Source organism: Frieseomelitta varia, unplaced genomic scaffold (genome assembly GCF_011392965.1).
Source record: "Frieseomelitta varia isolate USP_RPSP 00005682 unplaced genomic scaffold, Fvar_1.2 scaffold_271, whole genome shotgun sequence".
Taxonomy (NCBI): Eukaryota; Metazoa; Arthropoda; class Insecta; order Hymenoptera; family Apidae; genus Frieseomelitta; species Frieseomelitta varia.
In genome coordinates, this window is record NW_025110003.1 from 96,735 (window position 1) to 115,582 (window position 18,848).

At 31.4% G+C, this 18,848-nt stretch overlaps 1 protein-coding gene and 1 long non-coding RNA gene across 2 annotated transcripts in view; one reads left to right on the forward strand and one right to left on the reverse strand.

The window, feature by feature from the left end:
* Window positions 1-393: 393 nt before the first annotated feature.
* LOC122528943 (tribbles homolog 2) overlaps window positions 394-18,848 on the reverse strand; it is a 50,252-nt gene continuing 31,797 nt past the window's right edge. The window contains exon 4 of the mRNA XM_043654605.1: window positions 394-1,728. Within this exon, the coding sequence (XP_043510540.1) occupies window positions 1,278-1,728 (451 nt within the window). The 3' untranslated portion in view covers window positions 394-1,277. The remainder of the gene's footprint in view (window positions 1,729-18,848) is intronic.
* LOC122528947 lies at window positions 1,661-4,494 on the forward strand. Its single transcript, XR_006306706.1, has 3 exons — window positions 1,661-1,748; window positions 3,473-3,652; window positions 3,861-4,494. It is a non-coding gene; the product is annotated as an uncharacterized LOC122528947 (long non-coding RNA).

Below are 18,848 nucleotides of genomic sequence, written 5' to 3' on the forward strand. Positions count from 1 at the left end.
CCGGTCGTCACAGTGTTAACATTAAGCTTCCTACTAAAAAAAAAAAAAAAAAAAAAGAAAGAAAGAAAGAAAGAAACAAAAGAAGAAAGAAAACTGAAGAAGAAAAACAACGAATGGTTGGGAGTCAAAATGACTCCTCGATGCAACAATTAACAGTTAATCCTTTATTTGATATATCCGTTTGACAAATAACATGGCTTTTGCATAAATGATGTAACGTGGTAGATGGAAGAAATATGGTGTGGTTATAAGTTATGATATTCTAAGAAAGATCAATTTTTTATTGTCAGGTTTATGCACTTGATACATTTTCTCAGAGTAACGAATTCGATTTTTTTATTTAAAGTGTTTAAAATACAAAGTATTCACGGGTCTGCGAAAGGAATATTCAAGAATTATTTTTAAATTGAATTTTAAATATCCTTTTTAATTCGTTGTACCAAGTGTTTAAAGTCAGTTAGATTTTATTTTTAGCTTTCGAACTTTGTGAATTAATTCGCTCTTAAACTACCACCAACTACACAAGGATAGTTTGACTTTTTTTCTCTTTCTCTGTTCTATTTTTGTTTTTTTGTTTTTTTTTTTTCACGAAAGCTATGATATACGATAGCATATGGAAAGAAAGAAACCTTATAGTGTGTTAATGACCGATTCTTAATTGTATTATAGATAGAAATAATAATATTTTTTCCTAACAATTCTCATCTAATCAAGACATGTTTATTGTAGCTTTTGAACAATTTCAACATTTCAGCACTATATTTCTTCCAGCGATAATTACGTATCCACGATATGTGGTAAAAAGAAAAACGACGCATGGCATTTCTATCAATATTTGCGTTAACATTGTATGCAAAAACAACACGAGTCAGTTACATGTGCTCGGTTATACATTAGCATAGATTCAAATTTTTTTCAATTGTAAAAATACAGCAAAATGTAATCCCTGCGGAAGATATTTCTTAAATATCGTTGTTTTAGTCCCCCATTATCAAGAATATATGTATGTCAACATTGGAAAACAGTAGTATATATTCGCAGTAGTATATAACCAGGCGTCTGTATCCAACTTTACATCGTTAATGGAAAATAAAAAGCCAAGAGACGTAAGAACCAGAGGAGAAAAGGGTGAAAAGAAAAAAAAAAAAAAAAAACAAAAGCCACGTTAACTCGAGAATGAAAATTCCCTATCCGCGTGAAATTTCCGTCCAAATAGAGGATTAACAAGAAAAGCTAGGTCCAGCGCACGCGGAATATATTTTTCTCTCTCGGAAGAGTCAGTCTTGAGGATTGTTAGGTAGCTCTGGTACGATCTGATCCTGGCAGGAGGATCTGCTGGACGTGGTGCAGACTCGCAACGGTTTCGCGAGCCATGGATGCCTCGGCACGTCCTCCGCGTACGGCCTTTCGGACGGTTCCTTTCTCAGCAGCGAGCGGATCAAACATCGGGCACGTGGGCTCAGGCCTTCCGGCACTGCGAATTGACCACGTGAGATTTTCGCAAACAGAGACGTGTGCTCAGCGTCGTTGAACGGGTAACGGCCGACCAGCATCGTGTACAGAAGAACGCCAAGCGACCAAATGTCGGCTGCTTTGCCGGAATATGCTCGTCCCGAGCGTAGAACTTCCGGTGCTACGTATGCCGGACAGCCTCGTCGATCGGTTAGTTTGTCGTCGTCACCTTCCACGATCACAGCATCTTCTAGGCTTTCCAAGCGAAGTCGTGTTCTAAAATAGAAAGAAGGAACGTAAGTACATGGGAGTTCCAGGTATATATTTTCTTTAAATCAAGATACTTAACGGTTTGCGTTTTGATAAATTTAAAAATATTGGTAACATGGTAGTATAATATATAGTTTTTGTGTTTCTAAGGGTGTATAATTTACCAACCTAATTAGTAAACATTGTTTAGAAGATAACACGTTTTTGATGGCTATGAATGGACTTGAGCCACTTTCAAAATTAATGAAATTTTTAATTTTTAAAAAGGCACAAGTCCCTTGAAAAAATAAAATTCCCTTAAAATAAAAAAATATTACAATTTTGTGTTATGAAATTAAAAAGTATCCAACTTTTATTCGCTATTGAAGAAATGTTGCATTCAAATAATATTTCCTAATTTATAATTCATTCTTCTCCAATTTGTGTATGGGGGAGGGATTTAAAATAATTATGGTGTACAAGTGGTGTATAGTGTAATAAGTCTATTATATTGTTGTATTTTAATGTTACGATTGGTCTTATATTTTTGTACAGTGGTGTCAATTCAATATTATTGTAGTTTCATTGATATTTTATAGAACATTTCATATGGTTCTGTTCTCAAAAATCGCACCTAACATATTTTTAACCAATTTACCCTTCCTCTACTAGTATTTTTTAACCTTCTAAAACCGCGTCCCCTAGAGGTTTAGTTGAAATAAAATTCTCTATATTTAATGGAATTATTATTATTTGGAAAATCACTGTCTGAGCTAATCGAACACTACTACTTCAATAATAAAAAACATAGCTCTTATCTCAAAATTTTATTGCACAATATACTTTATATCAGTTTGAAACTCTTAAAATGCAACTTAAGCCACTTTCAAAATAAAAATCTTTATCATTCTCATTAATCAGTTAATTTTCTTTGTACAAAATCTTAGTGATATTAAATATGTTAGTTATAATTTGTTTAAAAATGAAAAGATAAGAAATGTAAATATTAAAACAGCTGGCTTGACTTTTTTGGACTTAGGCCACTTTCAAAATAAACGGCTCATTTGAAAGAACGATCTGATAAATGGAATCCGACAATCTAATAACCTAACCTCTTTGACACGTGGATCGATCATAGTCGACAAATGTTAAGCTGTGTCCAAATTTGGTTACCTTGTTCCCTTATTGTTATTCACTATATCATAGTAAGAAATATCATGGTAGAAAATGTGGAATATTTTGTTATTATAAATCGTGACAGTATTTTGATATTATACGTAGGCTGTTCCGATGGATGTCGGTAAAGTGGGTCGCTTCAAAGAAATTATTTTATCTTTTGAATCAGTAAACAAATTTAGACGCAATAATAACGCGTGAACCTTTAATCTCTCAAGCTCAATGTAATCTAAAATGGTAAATAGACAATGGATACACAAGATGTATTCATTGCCAGAGCAATAGTGTCATTGACTTTAGTGTTTATTTATTTTGATTAGTCTTCTTTATATAATTTAATCTTATATATTTATAAGATCTTATAATCTGTATATTTATATTATTTAATCTTATATATTTTATATTATATTTAATTTTATATATTTATATATATTACATAAATATATGTAATTACGAATGTATCTTGTCTATTGTCACATCAGAAAGATTAGTAACATGTACAATGATAATTTCAAGGATGAATTAGTTAGTTTCTACATTTAGGTTTAATTATTAACTCTTCGCTCTAACTACTCTTTTTTCTGTTTCTTTTTAGAACTTTAATTTGGGGAAATCTATTGTGCAATGGGCAAACGTTATAAGATATATAAGTTACTTGATTGAATTAAATGTTAAATCATTTGTTAAAAATATTGCCTGAATTTGTTAAGAAAATGTCAAAACGAAAGCTCTCGTGGTCCTAGGAGAGGAAGAAGAACTTTCTATTGTGACATTTGTATGTATATACAAGAAAACCTGGTTTTCACGTAGAATGTAGGCGACTGTTTCTTGATTTATATTTAAGAAATAAACTGTTACGTGTTCCAATTACTTTTTAATAATACATGAAGAAATTTTATGTTATATCAAGTTATTTGTAAGTAATTGATAGAGTTTGATGTATCTTTATGTCACCGTATATCTTGAATTTTTACTTGTTCCAGGATACATTGGAATTAACTAAGTTCTTGACTGACTTTATGTTAATAAAAAGATGATTTCTTGCATTTTTTTTTCCAAGTGTTGCAATTCACAAATATCAAAGATACAACAGTTTAAAAAAAAAAAGTTGAAACAATTGAACTTTTTTTATTTTAAAGTCCCGCATCTCTACATAATTTCTCAATAGTTGACTGTAAAACGAGTGTGAAAGGAAAAGAAGAGAAAGAAAGAAAGTAGATGTGTGACCGCGTTTGGTCACATTTCAATGGTTCTCGAGACCCTTCCTTTGATTTCGTATGCCTCATTCTCGTTCCACGGAATGCGTCATCTTCGAAGAATAAACCAGGATCGTTGTCCAACTCTCTCATCAGCCTCGTGTCCGATTTTATCGCGCGCACGCGTCATCGTTCGAGCAAATTACACGAGATCCATCGATGGTTACGAGAGAATTGGTGAAGGAAAAGGAGGTGAGAGAGAAAGACGCCGGTGTCAAAGCAACCGCGAGTAACGTGCGCGCAACCTTTTACGTGCACAGGTATTTTCAGTTTAGCAAGAGCGGTGAGGATATCGCGATTGAGCCATCGCTGTGTAATCCATAGTACAATGCGGCGGGGACGTCGCGGAACGAGGCAGAACGAAAGCACCGGTGAAAGAAAGGAGAGTGCACGCCGCCCTGGGGGCCCGTACACAGCCAGTTGATTAACCTGCAACGCGGAAGTCGCGGAACGCATGTGTATACGTAATATTCCCCGACCGTTGAGTAACTTGTAAGCTTTCCACGGTGTGTTTCTTCTCCTGTTGATTACGATATCCGATCGACATACACACGGTGTCCATAAAGTCTCTTTACAATTTGAAAAATTTATTACGAAAGCAAATGAAAAGGCAGATAAGTGGAAATTATTACAAAATGTATATTTAAGTTTTTTTTTTTTTTTTCTTGCCTCATTTAATACACCTCTATATGGGCATCATTAGTTGCACGAAGCACATCAAGACGGTACTAAAGATGTATTAAATGTGGAAAAAAACAAAACTTAAATATATACGTCTCATTTTGTAATAATTTTCACTTATCTGTCTTTTCATTTGCCATTGTAATAAATTTTTGAAATTGTAAAGAGACTTTATGGACACCCTGTACAACGCGCATAAATGAATTCCGTTTATCTTGAAAGTAGCACAAGTCATCTCAAGACGATCCAGTTAGCAATTAGATTACAATTCAACTTTACAATAATTTGCGGTCAATATTATAGAAATCACTTTTTCTGAGATTTTTTTTTTCTGACAAAAATTTAGGTAATTAACGAAATATTTATTTTGAAAATGGCTTCAGAGTGAAAATGATAAAAAATGGTGATTTGTTGTGAATTGGATTTGTCACCAAAAAGAGGAGAACCAAGACATTGTTCACAAATAGAAATGGATCCTCCTCTATGCGCAAATGCTCGTAAAACAAAACATAAAGATATGATGGATTTGCTTCCTTATATATCCTCAATTCACCACAGTTATTTTAAAAATTAGAGACAAAATGAGATGTCCAAAGAACTTAATTATTCCTATTAACGATGATTCAATTTAAAGAGTAAACTTTTATATGAAATACGTTATATAAATTACTTATACTTGGGGTTTCGAAATGCACTAATGAATTTTATTTTATGAATATTAATTACAATAAGAAAATTTTTGACCAAAGTATGAAATACGTTATATAAATTACTTTTGTCATACGATTTATTCAATTTTCTTAAATTACTGTTTTATCAAACGTCAATTCGGTAAAATTAACGCAAGTCAATAATTTTTACGAGCTTTACTTTGAAATTACTTTGAAAATGGTACAGTAACGAAAAGTGGCGTTTCGTTAACATCTGTGCGATTATTTACGACTGAGAAAGATACAAATATCCGAGATAACAAATACAAGTAAATTTTCTCGAAAGTTGGCATCAATTTTTCTAAACAAGTTAAAACATAAATCCTTAAATATTTCGATTTAACAACTGTTGGTAACAATTGATTTTTTGATCAGTTGGTATGAATGATGAATGAGAGAGAGGCTGTGAGATGAGAAAGAGTAAAAATTACATGCGATTCGGTAAAAAAAAGTAAAGGTAAAAACCAAATCAAAGAAAATTAAAAGATTATTATTTTGTGTTACAGTGTTACAGTAAAACATGGATTATTTTTTTTTTTAATGTTATGTAGATAGTTTAATTAAAAGTATATTACAAATTTTTCATCGAGTGAACAATCATTTTCCACCATGTACAAACCTAACCTCCATCAAAAACAAAGCGACTTATGCCACTTTCAAAATATACCAGCAGCTCAAGTTGAACAAAACTTGTTCTTCGTCAAGTATTAACGCGATATCGATAATGTGGAAATTGTATCTTTCTATATGAAAAAAAGGATTAAACAAATATTTATTAAATGTTTCTTCTCAAAAGAAGAGTGTCGGTGTCAGAATGGAAAAATTGCTTAGATGTGCAATGCTCGGAGATTGAAGACGATTCATTTCAAAACTACTACTTTGTATTTGAAACTTTGGCAGATCATTTCTATTCTTTTAATCTGTTTTATATTTTAATTGAAAAAAAAGAAAAAACGAGTTAACATTTTAAACTACTTCGTTTTTGTATATCATCATATTTGGTGTTCGTATTTGAAATACTTAATACTTAAAATTAATTCCAATTCTAAAGAAAGTGAATAAATATTCTACAAAATGGAGATTTCCGACGTAACATCTGTCTTAATTTCAATTTTAATTTTAACTCGTGTTTGCGTAAAATTTTCTAGATTTATCAAAGGGAAAAAGAATTCTTCGTTTAAAACAAAATCGACACGAATTGCACGAATTATGGTATTTTGCAAATAATATCTCGATTAACATGCACTTTGAATTAAACGTTGTAACATTAAACTAACAAGGCGAAGGAAATTTGAAATGAAATTATTGCCAACAGCAACGTTCTTAGAATACATTTAACACAGAATGTGTGTACGTAATGTTCTTAGGCAACTACAAGCTTTTGATGCTCGTTCTCATATCGACCTGAAACATTTAGTCGATGTGCAAATGTAATCGTTTGGGAAGTGAGCTCACATGGAGAACAGAAACTGTAATCGATGCCACGAAATGTTTTAAAAGATAATGAATAATCATCAATTAAAATTACTTTTTGATAGTGCTTTATTATTAAGATTATATTATTTATGCTAAATTGTTCTTTTGTTAAATTATTTCTTAAAAGTTTTGCAGTTTAACTGCTGATGTTGCAAAATACAAAATGAGACTTTTCTATTTAATAGCATAATCATTTGTAATTATATTTATACAATATTCATAAATATATATTATAATAATATAAAATATATATATAATATATTATCTATAATTATATAGATACATAAATAATTATAATTTTCCACGGAAATATATACTTATTGAAAGTATATCATATATATTGTACACTATATATTTATCAAAGTATATCAAAGTATTTTATATATTTATATCAAAGTATTTTTAGAGATTTGAATGATTTTTTATTAAAAGCTAAATGTATTTTTCATTGCATTATACATTTTTCCTTCTGGCACTTTAATTTTGATGTTTTATTTGTCGATAGTTGCAGCGTTGAACTGTCTGCATCTGTTTTTGTACTGAGAACTACCAATTTAGCAAGTTGTATATTTTCGTCGTCTCGACGCGAGAGGAAAGTAAAAAGGAAAGGAGGAAGAGAGAGTCTGGCACGATCTTGAAAATCCAAGAGTGTCAATGGCCCCTCTTCTCGCGTGCCGTTTCCTGGAAGGAACCCTATATTGCCGAGTTCAATTGCTGCGTGCGCGTTCACCACTTTCGACGCGGCGAGGACAGGCTAGAGAATACCGTGTAGCTTTCTTCGCAAACTTTCACTGGTAAATGAACGACGACGACAACGACAACTCCTACGATAGACTTTTTTAGGTTCAAGAACCCCGCGGCGTCTTACTAATATAGTGATTTCTTCAGAAAAAAATAAATACTTGTGGTATTTGAGAGTGCTTGAGAAACACACACTGTCGCTCAAAATTCTCGAGACACTTTTTGGTTCTGATATTTGAGCCGTTCGTTTATCAAATCGATCAACTATAAAAGTATAAAAGTAGAGAAATTGATATATGATACAATTTACAAGATCCTTGAAAGATAAACTATTCCATGTAAAATCTTAAATTCGAAGGAACAATGGATATAGTACAGTAGTACACTACCTAGATTCATTTTTAACCTCTTACGCTGGAATGACGTGCCACGCACCTCGAAAATATTGCTCAAAATTGCAATATTTTCTCAGTTTTAAGTATATTGAGATATAACCCAGGCGAAACAAATAATAAATTTATTACTTGTTAGTAATTTCTATCCAGTGACATATCGATTAATTAAAAAAGAAGAATTATTGTATGGTCTGTGAACCAATTACTAGTGCAAGAGAGTTATAACCACTTGCGCTGGCAACTGATTGCGGACCATAACGAGTGACTAAACCGTGTACGACAATTCGTCGCCTTCTTTTTAAACTCGTCGATATGATACCACTGGATAGAAATTATTGAAAAGTAATAAATTTATTATTTGTTTTGCCTGTGCATTTGGTTATACTTAAATATACTTAAAATTGAGAAAATATTGCAATTTTGGGACAAAAAATTCTGAACGTGGCACGCCATTCCAGCGTAAGAGGTTAACCACTTGTGCTGGCGGACTGATTGCGGACCATAACGAGTGACCAAATCGTACATAATAATTCGTCGCTTTCTTTTTGAATTCGTTGGTGTAATAGCACTCGATAGAAATTACTGAAAAGTAAAAAATTTATTATTTGTTTTGCCTGTGTATTTGGTTATACTTAAATATACTTAAAACTGAGAAAATATTGCAATTTTGGGACGAAAATTCTCGACGTGCGTCATTCCAGTGCAAGAGGTTAACTATAACCTCTGCTATCGCAGTATTGAGTTTCTTCCAAAGATGATTTCGCATCATTTTGAATATTGATACCTTTTCTCTCAAAAATTTCGCACACTGAACAATCTTTTCCGTAATTAAATCCACCATGGTCTTGAAGATCAAAGTTTCTTCTTACAATATTCCTTTTATAAACTTTTACAAATATAGTATGCAAGGAAAAAGATGCATTATTTTTTGAATCATGTTGAAGTAACATAATACTATACGTATATTTTTTGTCATTGCATTTGTTTAGAAAAATCGAAGTTTAATTTTTAAATGGAACGTTTTAAAATGTGTTTTGTTTGTATCATATGAAAATATGCCAGAAGATAAATCCAAGAATGTACTCTACAATGGCTTTCGAGATCAGAAAAACGAAACCTTGATTTCTTGATTTCATCTTGATTTCTCTGCAAAAAGTAGAATAACAAAAACTATAAACTGTCATGTTCTATGATTCATAGAAAGTAGTATAATTTTTTTCTATGTTTATTATTTCCAGGAAAAACGCTGAACGATAATAACATGATCGCCTTGTACACAAAATAGCTTTACCTCTAAACAAAAATAAGAGATAAGAAATTACAGTCGGAAATTTTAGTCAGTATTATATATGTTTGTTATATAAGTATTTAAATATTTAAAATTAATATTTCTTTTCACCAGAAATTAAAAAATAATGCAGTTTAAGGACTAAACTATTGCAAAATATTTTCTCCCTTTCTTTCTACAAGGTATTTCTTTCCCACGTTTTTTAAAATAATAATTTTCATTGTGGATAAGAAAAATATACTAGTGGAAAAAATTTGCGATAGCAGGAGGAAAAATGCGACGCAAATGGAAGGCTAAAGGGTATTTGCATAAGCGCGATTGCAGTAAGATACAAGGATAGTCATTACAATACGTATTGCGCACGTTGTGATTATATTTGTAATAAAACAACTGAAACGAAACCGATGCGTATTTCTCGGATGCATTTTTAACGACATTCCTTTGCAGATCCATTCTTTTATCGGAAGTTAAATTGTTAAACTCGATAACAAACTCTTACTAAAGAGTTAGTAAGTTACATTATTCTTTATGATCTACAGAATATGTTTTATTTATCAATCGTGGGAATTATTTCACGAAGAAGAAGGCAAATACAAATTCGCGAATTTTAGAAAATGAAGAGTAAAATAAAACAAAATAAATAATAAATTTCACTTCTATAGTGAAAACTCGATTTACGTAATCGGTTTGCGTATACGTGAATGTAGGTTTACATTTTGTACATTGATTTTCCCTGACAAAAACCCTTTTAAAAATCACTTTTTACGCATTTATGAAAAATTATGGAGAAATTAAGTAGAAAAATATATAAAATATTTAAAATATAATCATAATATTTAACAAATAAATCAACATCCTACGTAGGTTCCATTCACATAAATAAATATAAAATCGCACAAAACATGCACAGTCTACGAATAACAGAATAATCTGTTATCAGACATAAATCTTCCAGAAATTTCCGACTGCTCTATCTTTGGTTTTGCTTATTCTGCTCAATTTGTTCAACAAAGACGCGTATTTTAGCACTGCGAATTAAAATTATTGAAAATTATTCAAACGTAGCGTAATATCACCTTCATTGCAAAAGGACCCGACGATTCGTTTAGAATAATCCAACAAATATAATCATCTCAGGAAGTTGAATATACTATTTTCCCACATCGTACCAAGTTTTGCGAAATATTCCATCTATCTATCGCGTGTCATTATTGTGCAAACATTTGCTCGTTCCTCTGTTGTCATTATCCGTCAATAAATCATCGATAACACAGTACAAACATAAGAGGAAACAATCGACACGCGGTAATCTCAAGCTTTGAAAAAAATGGCGCGAGTGTAGATCAACAGTTCTAACGCAATTGTGTGCACAAGGAGACGCACAAGTAGGGGTAACATACAATGCCGCTCAAAAGTATGTGGACACCTCCTTAAGCGGTCAGGCTAGTGTAAAATTTTCAATCAATTTTTTTTTTTTTTATTTTAAATAGTAGTTTGAAGTCTTGGAAATAAGGTACAAAAGGTCCTAGCCTTTAAAACGACTTGTTTTGGGATATAATGATAAATCCGTGGATATAGAATAATTGAATTTGTATCACTGTTTGCAATTTTAACCACTTTATTATAAAGTGTAAACGGTGCGATTCAAATGTTACTTTTGGCGAATCGAATATTAGGGGACTTGGATTCAATTTAGTTAGTGAATTGTAAGAACTGCGAGCCGCGATATATAAGTAAAAAAAGTAAGCAAAGGATACGTATGAGAAATGACGTGTTTTGAAACTTTAAACGCATTTTTCTCGAAACTAGGTTTTTAGAAACGGTGTGCAAGGTATCTTGGAATCTAACCAAGCGATTACTGTGAAACTTGGTACGTATCCTTAGTGTAACAATTTACTAGGGATTGACGATCGAATATTTTTTTAATTTTCAACAATTTCGAAAAATATAAAAAACGTAAAAATTTTTGGCATAAATTCGATACGTCAAAAACAAATAGCTGCTATTTTCACAATTTTCACAGAATTTCGTGAAAATGTTGGATCGTCGATTCCTGGAGAATATTTGTTTACTTTTGAACTTTGCAATTAATCCTGTTTGGCTGAAATCATGCACACCGATGGGCAATGTAAAAAGAGTGTAAAAGTATGTAAAAAGATATCATTAAAAAGTTAAGTGAGAGCCCTCTTTTTTCCTTTTTCAATGTCGCTTTTTATAGTTCATAATGTGTTAAAATAAACCACAAAAGTTCGTGTCGATCAAATATGTAGTTTCCTTTACTAACCTCCAAAGTATATGTAACTTTTAGGCATTTATTTTCACACTGTCCCCTGCTGCCCCCTTAATTCTTACTACTACAAATAAGCGGTATTTAAAAAAAAGAGGATTATTTGAACATTTTACGAGAGAACGCCATTCCTTCAGGGCACAGAATAATTTCACATTTATGCACGACAATGACAGAAAACACATCGCAAAAATACGTCGAAATTGTTTACGACAACTAGAAGAAAATTCTAATGTGAAAACAACGGAATAATGTCTCGACTTGAACGCCACAAAAAAACTATGGGATCACTTGGATAGGCAAGACCGAAAAACGATGTCCAAAGTCAGAGAAACATTTATGAGAAGTTTTAGAATCGGAGAGGAACCTAATTGACAGTGAATAAATGAAAAAACTGACAGCAAGAATGCCACGACTCGTAGATACAGTTATTAAAAGCACACGGCGTATATATTGACGAGAAGAATATATAATTGTTTTTTTACTATTGTTGGTGAGTTATTTGACGAATTATTGGTTAAATAATGCGTTCTCTAATACTGTACAAACTAGCATACATGAAATTTTAATAAAGCTTATTAAAGGTTTCAATAATTTGTTTTTAGATAGTAGTAAGAATTAAGGAGGTGTTCGCATACTTTTGAACGGCAGTGTACGTCTGAACGTGGTGTCACAGAGTTTCTGTGGCGGAGGTGGAACGAACCACGCGTTTCCTAATTATACCAGCGTTTCAAAATCTCCCCAACCGATAAACCAATATGCTTTTCTGGCTTGCTACATTCTCCCTGAACTCCCCCCACTCTTCCTCCCCCCACCACGGCCGCGTTTACCTCTCCCCCTCTCCCCGCCCTCTACGTTTCTCGCGACGCGACGCGACGCATGAGCCTATATTATCCTAATTGAATGTCGCACGGCGACAAAATGTCACACGGCCGACTGTGAAACACGACGGGCGAATTCTACAATACGACCATGACGTGAGATGCGACAACGTCGTGTTTGTTCCGTGATTCGAGACGAAGTAATTGTTAAACGTAATTTTGTCAAAGATTTTTATTAATAAAGCGCCGCGATATTGTTGACGAGTGTTGTAGAAATATGTATTTTCGCAAATAAGATGAAGAACAACTCTTGCAGAACTCGAGAAACAAAAGACAGAAACGTACAGAACGGTTGATGTACATGCGAAAATGCATTTAAAGGGAACGCTTTAAATTTGCGAAATAAGTGAACTTTGTCGAAAACATGTTGGAAATTAATCATTGATCGTTAATGACCGATTTGATATTGATCAAGACCAAAAATGACGCGAAGACTAAAAAAAAAAATGTACATGTTTGACATGTACAATATTTTACATATATTATTATTATTATTATTATTATTATACCTATACGTTATGCATTACAAGTGCATTTGAATGATTTTTATTACGAATGACATCAATATTTCAACAATCGCGTAAAACAGTGAATGAATATTTGAAAATCGAGACAAATCCCGAAAAATTGGGACGTCTCATACAGCGAGACCGATTCAAAATAAAGAATTAAAATATTCGAAATATAAGATGTGAAAAATCTTACGTCATGGAACATTGGTGATATAATGTAGTCTGTAATATTACTTATATTTCATTTATTGTTATTGAATGGTTCAAACACCTGCTACAGAAGTAATACTCGTTCCTTTGGTTTTAATTTTTAAGATGAGTTTAGTAGTACTGTAGCATCTTCAAAATTACTGAAAAGTTTTCATACAATAATGACAAATTTTTTAAATTACTTATATATAATTTTACCAATTTATACATACGACAAACATTTAATTTCTAAATATATATTTATTTTCTTTATTGAACAAAAATAATAATATATTTATATATATTTAGATCATTTATTTTCGAGATAATTAAATTATTAAAATAAATTAATTAATCCTGATACAAATTATATTTTACTTATAATTTTTTAAAAAATTTCATTTTCATTACTTCAATTATAAGTAATTTTATTAATTTTAAATTACTACTATAATATAATTTTAATATTTATTATAAAATTTTATTTATTTATACTTATTAATTTATAATCATAATAAATAAATTTATATTTTACTTATGTATAATTTTTATCAAGAAACGAGTTTTTAAAAAACAAGTTATCAAAAAGTATCGTTGCAATTTTTTATATATTAATTGCAGATACATTGAATTTTATATTACAGTCAAATTTATTTGACCAAAATGAAAAAAATAGCCGAAATTATTATATCCAAACACGAAATATCGGTAGGAAAAGTTTTGGAAGCCAAACGCAAAGGAATGATTAGCTACATTAGAAAACGTTATACCAGAAAATCATCGAGAAAAAAATACAAGTAACTAAAGAGGTCTGATTATAATGAAATTCAGAAGTACGTAATAATGGATAACTCACATGAAGAATGAAGCCTACTATTTTCATGAAAAATATTCATTTTTACAAACGATTATTTTCTAACATAAAAAAAGACACATTAACAAATAATAAAGTCTTTTACACAAATTTTCATCCAGAGAGAAGTATCATTTAGTATTTTTTCGCCATTTTCTTATGTATGTCGAACACTGCGACGTTTGGTCATTATAACACCTTTTCGGCGGGACGTTTAAAATGACAGTTGTGTGTAAAAATATGTATTATTTAACAGAACTGTCATTACAAAAGTTTTACAAATAACTGTACAATTTTATTATTTCAACACTGCGTGATTGATTTTCATTTTTTACAAATGCTGAAAAGATACGGATATTTTTGTCAAAGTTAATATTAATTTCTGTTTGAACAGAAATATAATTGTATAAACGTATTTAATCAATCATCTAAATTATATGTAGAATATTACATATAATTATACTTTGACACAGTTGTTCTAGTGTTAATCGATATTTTCATTTATTTGCTTATATTAATATCTTTGTCTAACTAAATCCAACTAAACCTAAACCTAACCTAAATCTAATTAAATCTAACTAAACCTAGTAAATCTAACCAAAATCAAGTATATGGACACTGTTTCGCATTGATCGTCCGACCGATCAATGTCAACTAATCATACGGCGACGAAAATCGTTACTCTGGACATAGGCTAGCTCGCCTACTCGCTTTTTCCTTCTCGCGTCTCTCCTTATTCTACACGCGGGAGCAGCTCACCGAGCGACAGGAATGCGAGCGCAATGCGCGATTGACCAACAACACTGAACCAACATTGCGCACAACACAACACACGTGATACACACACCGGTGAGGCTTTCTCCTCCTCTTGGCCTTTATCGCTTCGTACGTTATCCGCGATTACGGCTACAAAAGAGGCACACGTGTATAGGGAATACGGGCCACGTTCTAGCCACAAGTTGTAAAATCGGTTTAATAGTCAAAGTAATCATCTTTCCAGCGTGTCGAAACAAAGAAACTGACAGAAACGTTGGCACATAAGCACTCGAAATCTTGGCCAAGGCCGCACAAAAGAAATGTTAAAGAATCAATGTATCTTATATACCGTCTTGTGAAACAAAAATTGACATTCACATTCTGAGTTTTTTTTCTTTGTCGATGTGGCATTGATCATAAATCCTTAACTGTTTTCATTGTGCGAAATTCTGAAGCTTGAAGAAATGAAGTTGATGATACTCAATTATCTGCAATTATCGTTACCATGATCATATTTTATTTTATACTAAACGTTATACTTTATTATATTTTATGGCGAACGATAGAAAATACTATTAAAGACAATAAATAGTAGTTGATAAATCGAATAATATTAATTTTCGTTTTTCTGAATCTGAATATTTTACAAGTACTTATTACACTTCTATAATACTTTCTGACGAGACATTCTATTCGGTGGTTTACTTAACCATCCACTATATCGTGTTTCGTGTTACATTAGTATAAATATCTCGGTGTCTCGCTCGTTTGTTTGGTTGCCCGGACGGTTGCCCTCGAGTCTGGTGCAAAACTCTGCTGCCACGAGGGACTCGCGTGTAGGTGCGTGGTAGGTAAATAGAGAAGTGTATATATACAGGGTGGTCCACGCAACTTGTGCACCTCTTGTAACTTTCAAACTGTGCGTTGCACAAAAAAATTTTGTATACAAAAGTTGCATGGTTTGAAGGGATACACTATGTAGTGCATTTATGATTTTTTATAGGTGGCGGCGTTTCGGAGATTCGAAGGTCAACTTTGTTTTCTTAAACGGAATGCTATATCAAAGTATGGAAGAATATCGAATTCTGAGTAAAAAAGTATTGACCTTTGTTAGTCCTAAACTTAATAACTAACAAGTAATTTCACTTTATTTCTTGAAAATTTTCTTCTTTCTTCACGTAAAGTTGGAGATTCAACCTTATCAGATTTTCGCAGGACAGCGATGTTTACGTGATGATAACGGGTGATTAGGTTTAGGGCTAATTAAAGATCAATACTTTTTTACTTGGAATTCTTCCACATTTTGATATAAAAAATATAGTATTCCATTTAAAAAAACAAAGAAGAAGACCTTCAAATCTTCGAAACGCCTCCAAAAAAAAAAAAAAAAAAAAAAAAAAATGCACTACACAAGTGCACCTCTTTAAACCATGCAACTTTTGTATACAAAATTTTTTTGTGCAACGCACAGTTTGGAAGTCACAAGAGGTGCACAAGTTGCGTGGACCACCCTGTATATACAGTACCTAGCGCGCGAGACAGTCGCATTCAGCCGCAGGAACACGCCTTGCGAATAGCTCGCCATGGTGTGGCACTATGATGTGGTCTGGTGTGGTCTGGCGTGGCGCGAGCCATTCGTTCCACAAATTCATTCCACCTAACACGTATGTGTGCACATTGTGCAATTCTATATATACAATACAGTGCATTATTGAAATGCCACCTCTCCGCGGGCAAGAGTTACGATCGTCAGTGACCAAAAATAACTGTCCGATAAAAATTTTTTATGAAAAAAAAAAAAACAAAAATCGGCGACTGAAACATGTTTGTTTTATTTTTCGTTGAGGATATTAAAAGTTTTTGCTAAAATTTGATACGTTTCAGTTGCAAATAACAATTACAAGCGACTGGAAATGTTTTGCTCCGCTGATAATCATTATCGACGAGGGGAATTCCATCTCAGTTGTTTACAATAGTTATCGACGAGAGAGAAATTTATTTCAATTGTTCTTGGTTATCGACAGTCATCGATGACAGAAATTATATTTCAATTGCTCGTAAACAATTTATATTGACCAAAACCAATAAAAACAATTGATATCAACCAAAACCAATAAAATTCATACCAAATTTCAATTTCAATGTATAATTTTAATTATATAAACAAGAAAGTTCTAACTACTAGAAACTCGTGTAATATTAATTGAACATAACCGAAACAATATTTTCGTTGTCTGTAATTATTGTACGCGATTGAAATATAATTTTCTTTATCGACAACTGGTTACCGAAATTTCCTTTACTTATAATTGTTATGAAGCAACTATAATTAATTTTCGGTAGTTATGAAGTGCGAATAATATAACACTGTTATAACTATTATCATAGTTAAAACATTTCAATTGAAAAAGTAATTTTTTCATTTCGGTTGTAACAGTTATAGCCCTTCGTTTTATCTACAGTACAATTTCTAAAGTATGTATGTAAGTATGCAATCTTATAATCTTAAAAAATCGAAGATTTTGTTTTGTCTCAATAGAGTCTCTGTATTTTGTCAAGAAAAGTACTTGAAGCAAAAAACGAAAGAGAAGAACAGGAAGCAAAGAAACATTTTCCAAAAATATTCGCTTCGATCAAGCAGTAGAAGAGGAGAATGGAACACTCATTTAAAACCATGCAAAAATCAACAATTATAAATTATTAACTATAAATATACAATTATAAATTATTATAATTAATTATAATTCTATAAGTATATAATTATAATTATAAATTATTGTAATTAATTATAAATTATTAACTATAAATATATTAATTATTAAATATATTTAGTTATTTCACGAACGAAGATGACTATAAATATAAATACATTTAGTTATTTACACGAGTAACATCTACTTTAAACAATCATGTCATTTATCACAATTGACAATTTGATTAAAAAGTCACTGAGAGACTAGATCACCGATTAAAAAATCAACTTGTTCTACTTATTCTACAATCTAATAATTACAAGCACATACTGACAATAAGAGAAATTACTATTCTTTCCTGTGCATAAGTGTTTTTTCACTCTCATGTGACATTTCAGCGTGAGATAAAGAATTGGATCAAACGTCAAAGATTAAGAATACTGTAGTCACCGTTTTCAATTTTTCAATCACAATTTAAGAAAAAGAAAAAGATAGCAGGATAATGTGAAAATTCCACCACCGAAAATCTTTCGAACGCTCTAAACTAAAAAATAATGTGTACGCAGAGGTCTGATCGCAGATTTGTCCTGATTTTGAACACTAATGTTACAACATGATGCACCAACCTATCAAAAGTATTTTGTAATTTTAATTAAATACATAAATATTAAAAAAATAATTAAAATTTAATACATATATACATATATTTTTAATTATATATTAATTAAAGTTTAATATACAAAATAGATAAAAAAATATTGAATGCAATTGCATTATTATTTCATAATTCAATCAAGTATATTAATGTAAAAAAATAATTCTATTAAACAATATTTATACACTTGAATTAAAGTATAATTAAAATTAACATCTTTCAATTAAATATATAGAAAATTAATATACATATGTTACATTGAGTAGTTATTATAATTATATTAGTAGTTATTATAATTATATTTAATAACATCCAATATATTGATACTATTACAAGCTGTTAATGCAAAAGATATTACAAACAGAATCATTCACATACGTACGAACGATAAAAAGCATTAGAGGAATTTAATGTAATAGCATTCGTAACGCGATTAAAATGCTAGAGCTGCAATGGGCAACAGCAATTTGTCGAATTGCAATTTTCAATTGCAATAAATAATCAGGTTGGAATGAAAAACAAGAAAGAAAATGGAACGGAATTGATTAAGCGCGTGTAAGGGGTTGCGCATTTTGTGTCTGCATAATGTGTGTCGGTC